This window comes from Bicyclus anynana, chromosome 3 (genome assembly GCF_947172395.1).
Source record: "Bicyclus anynana chromosome 3, ilBicAnyn1.1, whole genome shotgun sequence".
NCBI lineage: Eukaryota > Metazoa > Arthropoda > Insecta > Lepidoptera > Nymphalidae > Bicyclus > Bicyclus anynana.
Window position 1 is genome coordinate 13698882 of NC_069085.1, and position 19489 is coordinate 13718370.

Below are 19489 nucleotides of genomic sequence, written 5' to 3' on the forward strand. Positions count from 1 at the left end.
GGTCACAGGGTCCCATTATAAATGAGCTCGTCGCCGACACTTATCACAGTGTCTTCGCGGGTAAATGAGCCGACGCTGTTTCTTGCACACATTAAAAATAAAGTAATAAGTTATTTAAAAAAATGCCGTGGACTAGCACGAACAGGTAAAAATATTTTTACCAAATATATTTAAATAAAAAAAAAATAGTGTAAAGTGTTAATGTTTAACTTTGCCAGTGTTTGACGTGATTAAGAATTTACTTCGGATAAGAATAAATAGGTCTTTTACCTCATTAAGTACTTCTCGCAAAATACTTAACGGACCTCTACTAATTGTAAAATACCTCCCTGTCCAATTTAATCTTAGTACGTCAAGTGGTTTCGAGATTTCGTGATGAGCGACCATTCACATTTATATTAAGATTTGTAATTACAGAATCTACGCGAAACCCTCGAACACGAGTTCAGGTATAGCAGAAGTGGCTCCGTACTCCTTGACGAGCACAGCCAGGGCTGCGACCACAGCAGCGGCTGACACTGGTGGTCGCTTCGAACTGAGCGACCATGGATACGGAAAGAGTTCCGTAAAACTCTTGCATGTGTACCGCGATGGAGAATACCACGTCATCCGAGAGTTCGAAGTGTCTACTGAACTAAAGCTCAGCAGTGAATCAGCATACGTGCTCGGTGACAACAAAGAAGTTGTCGCCACAGACTCGCAAAAGAACACAGTCTACTTACTGGCTAAGAAATACGGTATAAAGACTCCAGAAGAATTTGGCGCGGTTGTAGTGAATCATTTCCTTTACACGTACAGACAAGTTTGTGAAGCGAAGTGTCATATAATAGAATATCCGTGGGAAAGATTACAAGCCGGCGTGCCTCATAATCATGCTTTCGTATTCTCCCCAACCTCAACGAGATGGTGCGAAGTATCTCAAGTTAGACACGGTAAGTGATTAAAACTATCTTCCACTTGTGCACTATTAAGGAGTTACTTGATCTCATTGCAATTAAATCTGTAAATGTTATTTACAGAGGCAGTCCTGGTGAAATCAGGATTGAGCGGTCTACGGATTTTGAAGACAACTCAATCGGCGTTTGTCGATTTTGTCCAAGACGAATACACGACGTTAGCTGATTCCCCAGAAAGAATATTCAGGTAACTTTGATAATATTTACTAAATTGGTGATTTCTATATTTATTGCATTTGTCGTTTATATAATTTATGTGTGTATTTTCAGTACGGTAGTAGAAGCGGAATGGACGTACGATAACATGAAAACGGCGGACTTCGACAACGCGTGGTTGACAGTGAAAGATGCCATCCTAGAGAAATTCGCCGGTCCTCCCGACACGGGCGTTTACTCACCTTCTGTGCAACACACACTCTATCAAGCAGAAAAAAGTGTTTTAGAAAATGTTGCCGAGGTAAGCTGATCGATTCTACTTTGTAACTTTTTTGTTGACACTTCACAAGTTTCGTGTAGAATGTAGAAGTAGAAGGCACAACGGTTGAGAAAAAACGATATTTTCCATGTTCTAATTGATAAAAAGTTGGTAGATTACTGATAAATAATCTTTAAATGACAAATCTAACTAAATCTTTCGCGAAAATAGATTTAGTGATTTAACAGAATTATTTATTTAGTGTTTCTAAATACTCGTAATTATGTTTAATTAAATAATTATGTTAATTATATCGTTGAACTAAGTTATGAGGTACCTGTCCCAGTATTCAAGTTTATTGTTTTTCTTGAAGCAATTTAATTTGAAATAATTATTATTAGTTTTTTGCTTCCCGGACAAATAGGTAGAGTTCGAAGAGATCAAAGACATATCAAGGTTTATGAATTGAATTATTATTATTATGTTACGATATAGAGTGACTTTACTCATATTACGTTATAAATTTATAGCAAGTGATTGGTTTCTCGCAAACATGATTTGTGTATTGTGTACGTACATATTATGTTATCATAATAATGGCTCGGATAACAGGATCTATAAATTGTAGCAGTATTAATTAATGAAATTAGCACAAATTGTAAAGATCCATGTACTTCAATATTTATAATTATTAAATGGAAGAGAGACTTTGCGGGATTGTAACCACTAAACCAATTATAAAAATATTTTCACCAATGGAATTCAACTCCGTATCACTACGGGAACGAGAACTACGCGGGTGAAAGCGCAGGGGATTATTTTTTTAGACCACTTTAAAATTTTCTTTGATTATAAGTAAAAATAACTATCACACGGTAAAAAAAATACAATTTTAAACGTGCATATTGGACATGAAATTCAGGTTCTATCTGTCCTGTAGCAGATGACATAAAGATAAAGATTATTAGATTTCTTTAAAAAAAAAAACTTATTTAAAAATTAAAAATAAAATAGCCGGGAAGTCAGTTGTTTTATAAACTTTGCTTTTTGGCAAACATGTACAGGCGTTGATCCTACACATGATCTACCATGAGGTCTATTAAGAGTGAAGAAATTTCAAATGACACAAGCATACGCACTATTGATAGGAAAAAAATTCTTCAGATAGGTAGTCTCAACATATAAGATGAGGGGCGTAGCTACCGCCGTATCTGCCGTGTAAATGATACGGGCCCCCCGGACTACAGGGCCCCCTTAGGTGTGAAAGCAAAAATGAGTAAAATCTCACTCAATCTGGTGCTTCCCGAGACAAAAAAAAAATAAAAAAACTGCCAGAACAGAAATGACAAAAGTCGGAAAAAGCATTTTTTCCTGGGTGCGTGCGCCCAAAAGTTGTAAACATCTTAGGTAGTCACTGTCATGTTTATTTTTAGCAAGTTTTTTTTACTTTTTAAAAAAATCTTTACCCTTCATCGGGCCCCCAACTAATTTTGATACAGGCCCCCTACAAGGCACACTACGCCACTGTAAGATTACCCCCCGTGGCCACTCAGGGGGACATTAATTAATTACTCTAAAGATTAATTATAGAAGCAGCAATTAAAGTTGTTTGTCTATTAAACCTAAATTTAGTCGTCGATATTCGCGATACGCTGGCGTCACATTACAGCCTTCGCAACTGTCGGGTCACGTGATACCAGCACGAGCAGCTTGGTCAAAGTTTATCAGCGAATAGCTACTAAAGCAGTACGCCATTTTCGTTTACCCGCCAAACTCGATAACAATGAGATAGGAATAATAAATTAACTTTGACACTCGATAATGTCACAGTTTCTCATGTGACAAAAACGTTGATTAAAATTCAAAATCAAAATCAAAAATCAAAAATCATTTATTTCAAGTAGGCTCAGTTTACAAGCACTTTTGACACGTCAGTTGACTATTTGTAAAGATTCTACCACCGGTTCGGAAGGCAGGTTCTGCTGAGAAGATACCGGCAAGAAACTCAACAGTTGCTCTTTTGAAAAAGTCATACAGTATTATAATTTACAATTGATAACAATTACAATTTCTTATAGTTTTATTTCCTGTGTGAAGGTGGAAGCTGATCCAATGGCCTCCAAGCGCTTTTGTCTTTAAGGAACTCATCAATGTTGTAGTAACCTCGACTAAGTAAATGTTTTTTAACACATTGCTTAAAGCTATGCATTGGCAGGTCCATCACAGTCTTGGGGATCTTGTTATAAATCATTATATTCAGTCTATGGTCCATCCACAGGACATAGCTCATGTAATCCAACCTCATTCCAACATCCATGCTCCTAGTGCTGACACATAGTTGCCGCGATGTTACTCTGCCTGGCCTGGTCAGGCAGGGTTCAGCCGAGTCCCGAGTTTCAGAGGAGACGCCTTTAGAGAGTCGATTCGCCCATCTCTTCTGCATCTGCCTTCGGGCCCCATCAGGCGATGCTTCTGCGCTCGTCTAAGCCCCTAGGTTACACTACTGAGGTCCCATTAAGAAACCTCCTTACACTATTTACTTACACTATTGGAAAAAAAAGGATATTTCTAGGGTCTAAAGGTCCAGTTAATAGCTTAAAGTTTCTCTATAACATTTTTTATCTTATTGTTTCCAGATATCCTGGATCCGCATGTCGATGCCGAACAAACATTACCTCAATATCGACGTCTCCAAGTTCCCCGCGAATGTGACGAAGGGAGATCCCCGGCATTACATCTATCAACCCATAGACAAGCCAGCCGGCCTCATCTACGCGCAACTACGTAGAAGACCAAAGAGTAAATTGTGACCTTCAGTCATTTAGAATTTTTCATAAGACTTAACTTATTGCGTTTTGAGAATAATACTAACTACGGTATTGTTAATGAAAATTGCTTCCTTTGCTTTACTGCTAGATGATTTTGAAAGAAAAGATAAACAATGGTTTACCATTCCTTCAAAATAAAATTATAAAAATAATGGTTTTAAAAGCCTGCAACTAATAATTTAGTGCGTTCACTTTCGATTCTCAGGGGTGGAACTATAAAGCCACTATTTTTCCCACGCGGATTCTCCCCAAGTTCAAGGGGGCATTGGAATGAAACACTCAAGTCAAAACACCCTTCCCGAACGGCCCTCTGAGCCAAAGTCCGAGTCTTAAAGGAGACGCCCTTAGAGAGTCGTTCCACCTAGCTCTTCTGCTTCTGCCTTCTGGCTCAACCAGGCGATACTTTGCGTTCGCCCCCCGTTGACGCCTGAGGTCCTATTAAAGAGCCTATGGCACTTAAACAATCATATTATAAGACTTTTTTTTTATATAAATGGGACGATATATTGAGGCAAATCCTAGTAAAGCTCGCTCAGATATCCTAAAGCTCTTTAATGACATTTTAATTCCGTTAACGGAACACATTTGATGTAATATTACTTTAAATAATGCTAAAAATACTTAACTGAAGCGCAGTAGTTTTCATGTATATATATTTTTTGACGACCTCCGTGGCGCAGTGGCATGCGCAGTGGATTTGCAAGACGGTGGTCCTGGGTTCGATCCCCGGCTGGACCGATTGAGATTTTCTTAATTAGTCAAGGTCTGGCTGGTGGAAGGCTTCGGCCGTGGTTAGTTGCTACCTTACCGACAAACACGTACCGCCAAGCGAAAGTGGATTTTCATCCTCTTCCTAACAAGTTAGCCCGCTTCCATCTTAGATTGCATCATCACTTACCACCAGGTGAGATTGTAGTCAAGGACTAACATATAAATAAAAAAAAATATGGGATGCAAAGGCGAAGGGGGAAATGAATGCTTTGCGTTATTTTCTAGTGTATTTCAGTTTTAAGTATTGTTTAAATGTGTAGATGTTTTTCTCGTGTGAACAATAATAAACAATTCCCTTATAATAAGGGCAACCATCACTCAAGTTTAATTGTTTTCAATAGTTGTTCAATTATTAATTTGTATTAGCTGTTAATTATACATTGCTAATTTGTTTTATATGTTGTATGTAAAATAATACAGTAACTACATTAGAAAGTAATATCTAGTCAAGGTAATAACTTAATATTGTGTCTATATAAAGTGGGAAGTACTTAGATAAAATTAAGTTTAAAGGAAATCAATAAATAACACAACATATATCACAAAATAATTATAATTGTTAATAATTGATGTTGATGTTTGTTTGTTTGTGTGTTGTAATAAATCTTATTGAACCACACCAATGTGTATATTTTTTTTAAACGTCTAAACCTACCACATGTTATGAAACACTTGGCTCTAACAAAAAAATGGCTCTTAAAAGCTTAATATTTTACAAACGGATAACTAAATCAAAAAAAATATTTGTATAAGACATTACATGATGTATACGAGTAAAAATAATTCATCCCCACTTTACACATAGGGGAGGTACCTAACCTAATTTCCTAACCTTACCTAACCTAATAAGATTTTATTTTATGACACATTTTTAATGTGCATATATCATGCTAATTTATAACTTTCTAGTAGAAATAGTCTCTGCGCCCTCTGACAGACGGACGGACGGACAGACAGCCACAACGACAGACACGAAACAATGATGGTTCCTTGTGGACTACGGAACCTTAAAAAAAGGAAGTTAACCTTTAGAGCTAATGAAGATAATGAGTCCACTATGACGTAAGACGGACGTAACGAAAAAGATTGCTTAGTTATGCAGAGTGTGCAATGTTTACATCGCTTGATTGGGTCCAAGAGTAACAAGGGCGAGATGCTTCATGAAAACAATATCAAATTAATACTAATTAAGCTTCATGTTATCTCCATACGTCATAGGGGCAGAATTGTTTTAGCCATGTTTTAACACGTTTTAGTTTAGTTAGCGGTCATATATCTTGCTGGTCTTTTCACTAATAACAACTTATTAAAATAAACATTAAATCAAATAGCCATTGCATTTTTCGTATTCCGTAAAGGCCATTATTAACAAAAATACAACATCATCTGGGATATACGAGTATCATCTACCTACTCTATGATATCCACGAAGGGTTGTCAGTAACCACCGGGTGACATTTTTTAAATTTTGAATACGAAATCACGTGTTAGGTATATAGTCGTTATAGTTTTCCTCTAATTTCATTATATATCCTACTTTTGTAATTTTTTTTACGTATCCTTAGTAAACCGTTTAGCTGGTAGAGGGTGGGGACACTTGACTCTTAACTAAAATTAGCTCATAAAAGCTTAACATTTTTATATATTTATATCTTTTAAATACATTTCCAACGATACCTACACTATGAGATAAACGAGTAAAAATAATTATTCCCACTTTACATGTTGGGGAGGTCCCTTAAAAAAACACTTTTCAAGATTTTATTTTAAACCTTTGTTCAAATTTTCAATGTACATATTCAAGTCAATTTACAGCTTTCTAGCAGTAATAGTCTCTGCGCTAAACCGCGGACGGACGGACAGACGGACATGACGAAACTATAAGGGTTCCTTGTGGAATACGGAACCCCAAAAACAAGTGATCCTCTGCTTGACTGTTAAAGCTTGGTCAGGATTTCAGTTAGGATCCTCCTCCATCACAATACGTGCAGACTCAAGGGTCATTACTTCTAATACTAATCTACTTCTTGATGTAACAGACGCTAAGCCATCAGAACTGCTATGTACCTGGCATATTTGTAGTCAAGTACAAGCTTAAATATAACATAAAAACAACAGTTTTCTCGCACAAAATGAATTAATTATTTTTGTAAATCATTGCGGTAAATGTAGAGTAGTGCGAGTTAATATATTAAGGTAATAAATAGGTAGTTAGAACTTTAAAATAAAAGACGTTATGTTTAAAAAGTGTTTAATTTTTATGTAATCACATTATTGCTTATAATCTCTATTTTTATTGTTTTCGTCTTACATTTCTAATCATTCTAATGTTTAAACAGACAACGCCATTTGTAAAACAGTGTTTAGATTTAAGTTAAAAATACTAAAAAGTTTTTATTATTTCTTCACCCAGTTGTGCGATTCATAGACGTTTTGTTCCGATAATTTTGTCAGCCAACGCGTATAGTTCTTCCACAGTCTGTAAAAAAATCAATTATTATTTGTATTATGTGTTTAATATTATATAACTTTTAATACTCTTGAGTACTGTTATTTTAGCAGATTTAGAAATGTGCCATGAATACGAAAGTCATTCACTGTATTCATCTTCGATTGCTTGAGAAATAAAATTAGGAGCATCAATTAGTTTTAAATGACAAACCTATTATGAAATCTATTACTCGTTAATAAAATCCATCGTTACGTTTGCCGAATCTGGGTTGACAGATAAACACGAATTAGTTGATCTGGTTCTTAAATCGTAAACTCATTAATTTAATTAATGATAGTTTGCTGAAATATTCTTGTGGATGTTCTAAAAGCCATACGTTTATATATACGTTTTACCTGTTGATAGCCATGGGATACAATTTAATTTATTAAATTAATTGATCTATAATTATTGATCTATCACGATCCCTTCCTGATTGTAATGTTTGGAAGTCCCTAAAAAAGGCCTATATCCTGCAGTGGACGTCAATCGACTGACATGATGATGATACAAATATTATAAATCTGAAGAGTTTGTTTGTTTGTTTTGAAAAATTCTTTCAGTATTAGATAGCCCATTTGTTAAGGATAGACTATATAATATTTTATACCCATATTTCTACGGGAACGGGAACCACGCGGGTGATACCGCGCGGCGTCGGCTAGTAACTAATAGTTCCTGAATACTAAATTATAATTATATAGCTGGACCTCGTTGGGCCTTTGCCTGACATACTCCTAGAGTCCTGGATCGGGCTTTGAGCTTTTCTTTTTCCAAAAATTCTCAGTTGCAGCCTATTTTATGGACCCCCTACAGGGTCAGACACTTTATTATAGGAGAGTGTGGTGCTTAGGGTCATAATGTTTTTGACTATTTATTTGTCCTAATCGGATGGTAATGATCGAGACAATTTAACGTGAACTCCGAAGCTCGGAATGTAACGAACTTTCTTAATATTTGTATTTGCACTGAAATTTTCCAAACATAATGAAAATTTCAGTACCATATACCCAGGACTCGCATCTAGGACCTCTTGATTCGAAGCAACAAGCTAACCACTCGGCCAACGAGGCAGTTATGGTATTATTATATAATATTTATGTTTGTTGTTTACAATGGTTTGTTTACCGACGTCTCTAATGTTATCTAATGTAGTATGAGGAATAAGTAGAATCAGATGCGAAAGATCATTGTTCAGGGAAATATTGAATCTAAAGTTTGTTTTTCATAACACTTACCTACATCTAAGTATATTATAATATATTATATGTTATACTGACCATACTATAATATTAAAAGAGGTAAATTTTGTGGTGTTAATGTAGAGGATAATCTCTGAATCTACACAACCGATTTTGAAAATTATTTTACCACTAGAAAGCTACGTTGTTTGTGAGTATCATAGGCTAAATATTATCCCCGTATTTCCTCAGAACGGGAACTATGGGAGTGAAATCGCGGGGCATAAATATTTAAGTGATATAGAGCTATAGTTTGTGGTGTTGTAGGGTATAATCTCTGGATCTACTGAACCGATTGGAAAATTCTTTTACATCTAGAAAGCTACGTTATTTGTGAGTGTTATAGGCTATATTTTACTCACATATTCTCATAGGTAAGCGAACTGCGCAGGTGAAACTGAAATAATCCCATTATCGTATGCTCAAGGATCGCGCTCGTTGTTTGGGTAAAGAAAATTCAATGACGAATTTTATTACGTTTGGTTTGAACTGAAAAATTCAAGTGCTGCTCGAAGTTATTGAACGTTATATTATTATGTACTAGATAAGCTATTTATAAGATCCAAGGACCAAACATGTTGGGGTATCCACCTATGATAATTATAAAACCAGGAAGTTTCTTTGAACCTTTCGATATCTCAGTTATTTCAACCAATAAGTAGGTGTAATATGTATTTATAGGAGCATCGTGTGGATTTTTTATAACATTTTGTTTTCTTTAGATTTTTACCCTCGGATGTATCGTTAGCTTTCCTTATTGTTTGTTTTTTTAAATAGTAATAACGAATTAAAAGGGACGTAGCACACACAACTCGTTTACAAATTATAACTACTGCGCACAGAATAGAGAAATGGAGCACCTACACTGTACAACAACTCAGCAATTATTCGAGACGATATTCATATCTTTTAAAGTACACCAAAAAAAAATATCTACTCTATTAGACCAAGACCCAGATACGTCATATTTCTAGGAAGCTTGAAGGTTGAGGAAGTTTGACAGTCTATGGTTCTCCTATGTACGTACGGTAGCCAATTGTGGAGTTCGGACTGTGGTGGCTTTGGAAGGTAGAAAGTTTCAGGGGCAGGTTACACAAAATCACCAGTCACTTAGCTTCGCGGCAACTCTTCGAAAAATACTTTTTAAATAAAAATATAAGGATCGGGGCGAAGGGATGCGAAGCTAAGGGTCTGGCGCCTGGAGGAATGATTCCTCACGATATCTCGGTAAAAAATATCATAAAAATACGTTTATACTTGAACAATTGAGCATCTGGACCCTTGATACCTGCTGCCTTCCAAAACTATAGTCATAATTGGCTACCGTACTTATCTATAGGGGGACCAAAGGCTGGCAAACTTTTAGCCTTCGCAAAATGAGGTATGTCTGGCTAATTACAGCCTAACGGATATGGCGATTTTTTTAAGCGAAGGTCGCTTCTAATACGGAACTTAGACTATAATAGATATATATCATTGACCAACTTTAGCCAGATATATCGGCATCAACTTTATAGTTATCTAAACAAGCATAAATATTGAATAGACATCCAAATGGCATCCCTAAAATACATAGGTATAAAATTTCCGAGAGTCTAGACCGAGGGCGAAACTCTGTAACCGTAGGATCTATATTTATTTTTAGCACATTTATTTTTGTACCTGTCTTTTAGTTGCCTTGTACAGTTGTGACTAATCTGATGCAAGTTGACTGTATAGTAGATACGCAAAGCACTCTATAGTTAAGGGCAAATTGTGTAATAGAGCAAAAAACAGGATAAAACAAGAGAAAAAATAATAATTTATAATAAAAAAAATAACTCCTATTTTAATCTTAATAATCTAAAATTGTATATTGAAACGCATGTATTGAACATTCGTTTTAATATACAATTTTAGAATATTATTTTATTATTATTACAAATTGATTTATAAATTTGATTTCGACATAGAATAGAGAATAATTAATGTGTGGATTTCGACAATCATTTTCGGCGATACGGTTAATTGATAATTCAGGACTAAGTATAGTGCCAGTGTTGCCAGTCTTCACGATTTTGGCGGGACGTCCAGATTTTTAATACAAAAGTAAATGTTCCGCGCGGGACAGGTTCAGTTCCGCTTTTCGAGAATAAATGCTCCATAAATTTAATTAAAGCCGAATTACTCATTCAGTTTAATCTACAGCTATTTTATGAGTTCTTCATCATTAATAAAGAGAAAGAGGCTATTTTAAAAGAAGCTAAATCTTCACAGTTATGTCATTAATAAACAACTCTTACAAATAATTATTCTCTTATTACTGTAAGTAGCAATTTGTAACACTCACTTCTAATGAATACAATTTGATTTCTGTTTATTGCGATTTTTATTATCTGTTGTCACGTAAACGTAATTTGAACTCAAATAAAAAGATAATTATATTCAAAAACTTTTCATTATATACGTTTTTTGCGATGTCCCGCTTTCGACGAAAGAATCCCGCTTTTTCAATCAAAGTTCTTAAATCCCGACTAGGCAAAAATAAATTCTGGCAACGCTAGGTAGGTTTTAATTTTAAATTAAAATATTGACAATAACAAGTTTTATTTCATTTTAAATGTAGAATACGTGACGAGATGAAGGACAAATCATACAGGTCATATGTCGATACAGATTAATTAGATAAAATTCAAGATTAAACTGGTAAATATTATTCTGTAAACATTACACAGTAGTCATTGATAATGTTACGCATAGCTCGACAATATTATATTGTTATCTATTCTATGACAATAATTATGTCGTGCTATAGTTCTAGACCGTAAGACTATACTACATGTATGTGCCTTACTCTATGTGTACTGTTTAACAACAAACAAATTAGAAATAAAAGTAGAAAACGCATGACATTTTATAACTTATTTACTTTAAAATTGTTTGTTTGTTTATAAAATGTTATTCAAAATATATTAACTACTAGCGGACGCCTGTGATTTCGTCCGCGTGGAATTCATTTTTTCACAAATCCCGCGGAAACCATGGATTTTTCCGGGATGAAAAGTACCCCATGTGTTAATCGAGAATTAAACCTATTTGCATTCCAAACTTCAGCCAAATCGCTAAAGTAGTCGCAGCGTTAAGGAGGAACAAACATATTTACACACTTACACACACACAAACTTTCGCCTTTATAATATTATTAGTGTGATTAGGATTAGGATTAGGATGTCTAATTGTTGTAAGCTTATTAATCGAATTTATTTTCATTAATATAGGAACAAGTTAATTATAATTATTATTAGGTGAAATGACTAGTGATTTATACCCTCATTTTAAATTTGTTTGTTAGTAAACTGTACACATCGAATAGGGCTCGTAAAGTTTATTAAAAACTCTTGTTTTTATTCGACTTCATTCAGAGTTTTTGATATTTGTTTGCAAGTAAATGTAATTTTAAAGATGTGTGAACATTTTATATAAATTATGAGAATTATCAAACAATTGGATATAGTTTTCTGTATCAAATAAAATCATCATCATCATCATCATCATCATCACATCATCATCATCATCATTATCATAGCAGCACATAGGCCTGCAGGACATAGGCCTTTTGTAGCGACTTCCAAACATCGCGATACTGAGCCGCCTGCAACCAGCGAATCCCTGCGACTCGCTTGATGTTGTCAGTCCACCTGGTGGGGGGGTCGACCAACACTGCCACGCCATTCCAGCACTTTGGGCACCCCCAAATATTTAAAAATAATTTTTAAAGAAAATTATTTAAATAAATTAAAAACCGCTGTTCTGTTATGCTATTTCTACATATTTCCTTTTCAGATTTAGATTCTGAATGAGGCCAAAGTAGACGTCTTTTAATAAAAATAAATAGGTAATCATACATATTTAAATTGCCTAAGTTGTTTTTAACTTATTTAGTATTTAGAGTTTTAACGAAATTAGTGGACACTGGACAGCAATTGATTTTTATATATAAGTATAGATTACATTATTATTTGTATAGAATTCGCGCTACTCGTTAACTCCTCAGTCTAGACTCCAGACAACAATGTTGAGGCATGACTTACGCGTGAAGTCATAAATTACTGTAAATGGTGGAATATATACACGCGTCGCAGTATAATGTCGATAGCTATTTCTAAACTTTAATAAAAGAGTAGAGAACGAGTGTCTGTACATTGAATATAATGACAAATATTATCTTTTTAGGGAAAAACATATCACAAAGTTGTATACAAATCTGAAAATACATAATAATATGTACTTGTACCCACCTATGATGACAAATAAAACTTCGTTCGTTTTATAGAGGTCATTATTTTAGTATTATTAAACTGTTTACGAACTAAACCTTTTTCGTTTTATAGTATGCTAGTACTCGAAAGAGACAAAAGTTGAAAAAAAAAACAAAATTACATTAGCCCGTAGAGGTTGAAATGCTTGTTTAGCCCCGCTGTGGAGGGGTAATAAGACAGTGTTTTTGAGCAAAATTAGTGAAAAAAGTATTTTCTGCCACGTCTGCCTGTCTGCTCACGATAAATTCGAAACTACGAAACGGATTTTAATGGGGCTTTCAATAATAGAGAGTGATTCATGGTGAGGAAGGTTTAAATACATAATTTGTCAAAGTTTTATGTAAATTGGTGGAAATATATATATGTTGGAAGTGTCACAAAAAATCTAGCTGTCTTTGGTCAAACTTTCGTCGAAAATGCCGCCCTTCCCGTTGCGACGTACAAAACATTTCATTGTAAGCTATTTCTCTTTTATAGATATACAAAACGACTACAAGGTGACAAAAGAAAACACATTCTATACGGAAATTGTAAAGCTGAAAGCTGTTCCTTAAAGAAGGGTCAGAGATTTTCGGACAATGTCGCGGGCTTCTGCTAGTTGAAAATAAATCATTGGTGATCGTAGAGTGATTATGCGATCACCACCTTTGGGTCAACCTGTGCTCGAGTTATCTGGTGCGCGCCAGTTTGCCACGAGCCTACTATCGTTCTATGTTGTAACTTGTAATATAAACACATTGATCCGGATTCAATATCAACGATACTTAATGATAGGTGATAATTACATTGGAAAGCTAAATTGTCATCGTGTTATTTTGTGGCGTGGATATTTCCAAGAATAATTACATACTCAATTGCGCTTTGGGTATCACAGATTAGAAACTAATCAGCCCTTTTTCTTGCTACCGTCACAATATCATCAAAGTAATAGTTAAATTGATGTAGATTCCATTGCACAGGGGAAACGGATGTTGAACAGACATTGTTCCACAACAAATAATTGTTTGATGGGAATGAAGTCTCGACTTATAGAAAGCATTTACCTACTATCGGATGTAAAGTGTTATTGCCATCAGAGCACAGAATACGTAATTAAGATGTAACTATGAAGTTTAAAGGAAGAATACTTTCTCTAATCATTGAAGATTGCGCCAAGATTTAAACTAGAATATATTTTAAGCGTAAACGTATCAGCTTTTCAAAGATTGGATTGTTGTGAAGTTTTCGAACCAAGCCCGGGTACCTTATATTTGGATGTAGAACCATATGGTAGCGCGGACAGTCTTTAATATCAATATTATTGGCAATGTGTAGGGTAAGGTTCTGCCTAAAGGCAGGTGCACACCAGAATATACAGACACACGCCGTAGACTTTACGCAACCTTAACGGACAATTTGAGATAACAATCTTTTGTCGCTGTTTTTGGCGAATTTCGTGAAATAACCAACACGAGTGTAGGCATTTCCAGAATGATCTAGAATCATTGTCACTGGTATAAATACGGAAAGGACACTCGAGGCAGTGTGACTTCGGAACGAAGTGGAGTAACATCGAAAGTTTTTTCACTTCATTCCAGCGATACCGAGTTCACTTGATTCCAGCGATACAAGTGAACTCGGCTCGATGATTTTGGACAACGAATTTCCTACGTTTGGAAGTGTGTATTGATACTCGGATTAAGGAGTGGAATAAAGATTCATAAGAGTCACCAGGTGTTTCATTCCAAATCTTCGAACCCTACTTCGTAACACAAACAATTAATGGGAAATATCTAAGTATTGGGACTCACAGTAAGGTTTTTAAGTATTTTAACATCATTTGCTTCATATTTAAGGACGGCGAATTGTTCGTCATTGAAGCGGACGCCCTTTTCGATGTCTGACTGCTTGATCTCCTCCAACTCGGCGACGCACTTCGCAAGCAGCTGCTCAGGGGTCAACTGCTGGCCTTCTTCACTCAGTGCTTCGGCTTCAGTCTCCTCGTCAGCTCCCTGTTGAATTAAAAGTACTTATTAGGGTTGCGTACCGAAAGGATAAAACGGGACCATATTCTTAAGATTCCGCTTTAACGTCTGTTACCTGGTTGTATTTCATGAACCGTGATAGACAGTTGAAGTTTTCACAGATGATTTTCTGTAGCCGTTATAATAATAAATACTAATAATTTTTATTTTTCGTCTCGAGTCTATATAGGGTCTCACAGTCGTCGTGTTAGTTTATTTTTACCGCTAATTCACGATGATTTTATTGATTAATTGACGGTCTCCGTGGCGCAGTGGTATGCGCGGTGGATTTTCAAGACGGAGGTCCTGGGTTCAAACCCCGGCTGGGCCAAATGAGGTTTTCTTAATTGGTCCAGGTCTGGCTGGTGGAAGGCTTCAGCCGTAACTAGTTAGTGGCTAGTAGTCCTACCGGCAAAGGCGTACCGCCAAGCGAAGTAGCGTTCCGGTACGATGCCGTGTAGAAACCGAAAGGGGCGTGGATTTTCATCCTCCTCCTAACAAGATAGCCGGCTTCCATCTTAGATTGCATCATCACTTACCATCAGGTAAAGAATAAAAAAAACCGCATATATCTCAGAACACTTGGGTTTTCAAGACGAATCTAAAGATATCTTAAATACCTACGTAAATCCGTTCAGCGGTTCGGTAAGATATGAAGCAATAAAGAAAATTACATAGTTCCATACTTCTTGGTATTCGAGTATTGAGAAACAGAATATTTTTTTTTTGCTCGTTTTTATCGATACCTAATGGTATGAAGCCGTTTATGTGCGAGTCCGACTCTATTAATTCCTAATGCTCTGTTCATATTTTTAAATTTACAAACTTATGAAATTTTGAAAGTTGGGCTTCCAAATTTAAACAATATCGGTAGTAGGTAAGCGAGCTGATAAATTTTAATTATTTTTTTATATATTATCCCCATATTTCTACGGGAACAGGAACCACGCGTGTGAAACCGCGCGGCGTCAGCTAGTGAAAACTAATAAAATAACAGAACTTACTTGATCAATCTTTTGTGAAGCTTTCAGTTTTCTATAATACGCATCCGCTCGCTTCTTGGACGCTCTCGCTACTTCTCTGTTCACCATCCTCCAGAACACGAATACAGGGTGATGGAAGAGTTCAGGCGGACATTCCTTCAACGGTGTCTTCCCCACCAGGATAAGTCGTTTTAGCCTTTCCATTTCGTCGAGCTAAATCAATAATAACGAAATTATTTTAGAGAAAACAGTATACAAAATACAGATTATACTTTTGCTACTATTTGTTTACGTTAAACTTAGAGATATCTTGTACTATTACGTATTTGTGGATCTATCCACATAATTTGAAATTTAGTTGGCTAAAGTTTTAATGTGTTTTAATGGTAGTTTGCACGAGTTTTGTTAAATGTATCCGATTCCGAAATTTAACGATTCTTAGGAAGGTATTTGAAATAATATTAACATTTGAATGATATAGGTAATATGTAATGATATGATATGATATGATATGTAACGTAAGAATATATGTAGTATTAACTAATAGTAGGTATTAATGCGAATGTGAGTTTATTTGTTACGCTTTCACGTCTAAACAACTGAACCACTTTTAAAATTCCTTTACCAATGTATAGCAACATTATCAGCGAGTAACGTAGGTTATATTTTAACCCCGTATTCCCACGGGAACGAGAACTTTGCGGGTGAATCTGAAGCGTCTGCTAGTGGTACTAATATTATAAAGAGTTAAGATATTATTTTTTTGTTTGTTTAGACTCCGAAACTAATTATATTTTGTCATCAATGGAAAGCTACATTATCAGCGAGTAAAATTTTATCCCCCTAATCCCAGGAATAGAAACTAAACTGGTGAAACCGCGAGGGGGATATAATGTAGGTACTTACGACTCTAGATGAGATCCTCTTGTTCAGGTTTTCCTCATTGACGGCGCGAATCCTTTCCTCCAGCTCATTCATGTAGCTCTTGTCTGTCAGGCGCACCAGGTTCGAGCCCATGTGCTTCTCCAGCCGGGCCCGGACATGCGGATGTGCGAAGCTAAAAAACATTACACATGATAATTATCGTCTGTCAAAGTACAAGATCAATGATCTAACGACTTTATAAAAACTGTTTCTGTAGAATCGGCGTTTCATTGTTGTAATCGTCTTCGTCGGGTAAAGAGCTTTCTAAATGCTGACTGTTATAAAAACGGTAAACAAGTTCTAGTTTACTAAAATATGTATTTAGGTTATCATTAATTATAATTATAACTTAATTAAGTATGTATATAAAATTTTATCAAAATTAATAAAATCAATGTCTAAACAGAATCGATTCTTCAGCCGAAAGAGCCAAACATAGATTAAGTATTAGAAGATACACAGAAGTTATTCTGTGTAACGCGTCTAAACTATTTGTTTGTGAACACTAATGTGTAAGACGGATGGCTTTTTTAACGACCGTTAAAAAACGCACGTGCGAATTGTGGCTCATATTGGGACAATAACAGAACAGTACCTAAGCGATGGGCAAATATCTTATTTACATTAAACATATATGCCCATATATAGAACACATAATATTCTTATATTACGAATTAGAATACACGCCACATATAACATAGTTAAACATTATAAATTGGGACAATTACAGCGAAATCATTCAGAACAATTGACAAATATCTTATTTGCACTAAACACATAACTATAGAGTTTTTCATATAGCATAGATACGGTGACATTTCGTTTTAATCTTGAAAGTTTGCCGCAATTCAAATAATAGTACGTATTATGAACGACATAAGGAAACTGTCACCGTACCCATCATTAGCTGAAAAACATTTTATTTCATAAAAACACTGTATTTTTTTACAACATTTTGGAACACAAGACACATATATCACTTTTAAACACAATCTACCGCAAGATTTTCATTCGTGACTCACCACGAAGTCTGGACGTTTTTCCGACTCGTTTTGAATGTCGCGCTTCGTAGACGTATTGTATGAGGAGGACGCCTCGCCGTCTCAATGTCTCCGACGTAAAGTATTAGTAGTTTTGACGCTGGTTGCCCGTGTCATAGTTGAGGCTTTTCACGGCACACGCTGGCTGGCACGGTATGGCACGACCCCCGCCGATGCCACATGTATACATTTTCATGTAACGTGGTGTTCATACTAGATCGACGGTTTGTTGAGTGAGCGGTTAAACGTTTGTTGATCGATTTCATTTCTTCATTGGAAATTTCTGGCTAGTGGTAGGCCGTGGCTAATTAGCAAAGACGTACCGCCAAGCGATTTGGCGTTCCGGTACGATGCCGTGTACCGAACCGAAAGGGGGTGTGGATTTTCATCCTCCTCCTAACAAGTTAGCCCGCTACCATCTTAGACTGCATCATTACTTACCATCAGGTGAGATTGTAGTCAAGGGCTAACTTGTAAAGAATTAAAAAAAAATACGTTTTTGGAAGGTGGGTTCAATATTCATTCGTCAGTTTTATGTGTACTATATAGAAATTATGAAAGTAATACAAAAAACATCAATCTTTTGTTGAAAACACGGCCAATTCAGAAAAATATATAGAAAAAAAAACTGTTCTAGGTAAATATTATGAAAGCGGAAAATGGTTAAAAGCTGGTGTAAATTGATTAATTTGTTTAGAAAGTGAATAAAATTAAATAGTAGATACCTACACTGGTTTGTCTTGGAAGTGTTTTTTGGTTTTAGATGTTTTGAACTATTTATTACCTCTAAACTTAGGAGTTTGAAGTGCTCGTATTGCATGCTTGTACAGTTCTAATGACAAAATAACTTTGTGGATCAGATCAGATCTGTTTCCGTAAGAATTTAGAAGAAGGCAAAGACATACCGCCATGCAATTTAGCTTTTCGGTATGATAGATATATACAAACCGAAAGTGATGTGGATTTTATCCTACTCCTAACTATTTAGCTCGCTTCCATCTAAGATTGCTTCATCACTTACCATCAGTTGCGATTGTGGTCAATGGCTGACTTGTAAAGAATGAAAAATAATAGTATGAAAATAAATAATAAAGAATAAGTTGAACCAGTATAACGGCTCCTTTATATTTCGTGACAGAAAGTTTTTGATCATACATGACTTCGGAATGACTGTTTGAGTATTTGGCCGCGAAGCCACTGAATAAATTGTGAATTTCATCGCTTCGTTTTCTCGATTGAATTTCAGAATTGACTTTCAATTTTAATTCTGAATGGTATTGATGCTTTAGCCTTTAGAAATATTTGAACATGCTCAAATCAGCTTTATAATAATTATGATTGAGAAATCTGCTTTCATCAGTATAATTACTGCAAGATCTAATAAAATCGAATCTATTTTGGGAAGATAGTTTATCTTTGGTTATAATAAGTACTGATGTACACACAAGCGTATTATTGTGTGAAACTAAAGTGTCGGTAAAGCAGAAACAAATATATTTAGGCCATATTTTACCAACGTACTAGCTGACGTTTATCTAA

The 19489-nt window shown here is 35.5% G+C and overlaps 2 protein-coding genes across 2 annotated transcripts in view; one reads left to right on the forward strand and one right to left on the reverse strand.

The window, feature by feature from the left end:
- Positions 1-5589, forward strand: LOC112058287 (uricase). The gene is made up of 5 exons (XM_024099003.2): positions 1-145; positions 418-932; positions 1020-1143; positions 1227-1413; positions 4008-5589. The coding sequence occupies exons 1-5, from the start codon at positions 123-125 to the stop codon at positions 4179-4181; spliced, it is 1023 nt and encodes a 340-aa protein (XP_023954771.1). The 5' UTR covers positions 1-122; the 3' UTR covers positions 4182-5589.
- The window catches only part of LOC112058288 (uncharacterized), a 26844-nt gene continuing 12730 nt past the window's right edge, over positions 5376-19489 (reverse strand). The window contains exons 2-5 of the mRNA XM_024099004.2: positions 16893-17043; positions 16008-16199; positions 14791-14991; positions 5376-7449 (exon numbers count right to left, since the gene is read on the reverse strand). Of these exons, the coding sequence (XP_023954772.2) occupies positions 7393-7449; positions 14791-14991; positions 16008-16199; positions 16893-17043 (601 nt within the window). The 3' untranslated portion in view covers positions 5376-7392. The remainder of the gene's footprint in view (positions 7450-14790; positions 14992-16007; positions 16200-16892; positions 17044-19489) is intronic.

Bases quoted from the DNA above. Each gene is read 5' to 3' on its own strand.
- LOC112058287 (XM_024099003.2), top strand. From the start codon at position 123: ATGCCGTGGACTAGCACGAACAG. The intron at 1,144-1,226 runs GTAACTTTGATA...GTGTATTTTCAG, and splicing joins TCCCCAGAAAGAATATTCAG to TACGGTAGTAGAAGCGGAAT. The intron at 1,414-4,007 runs GTAAGCTGATCG...TATTGTTTCCAG, and splicing joins TTTTAGAAAATGTTGCCGAG to ATATCCTGGATCCGCATGTC.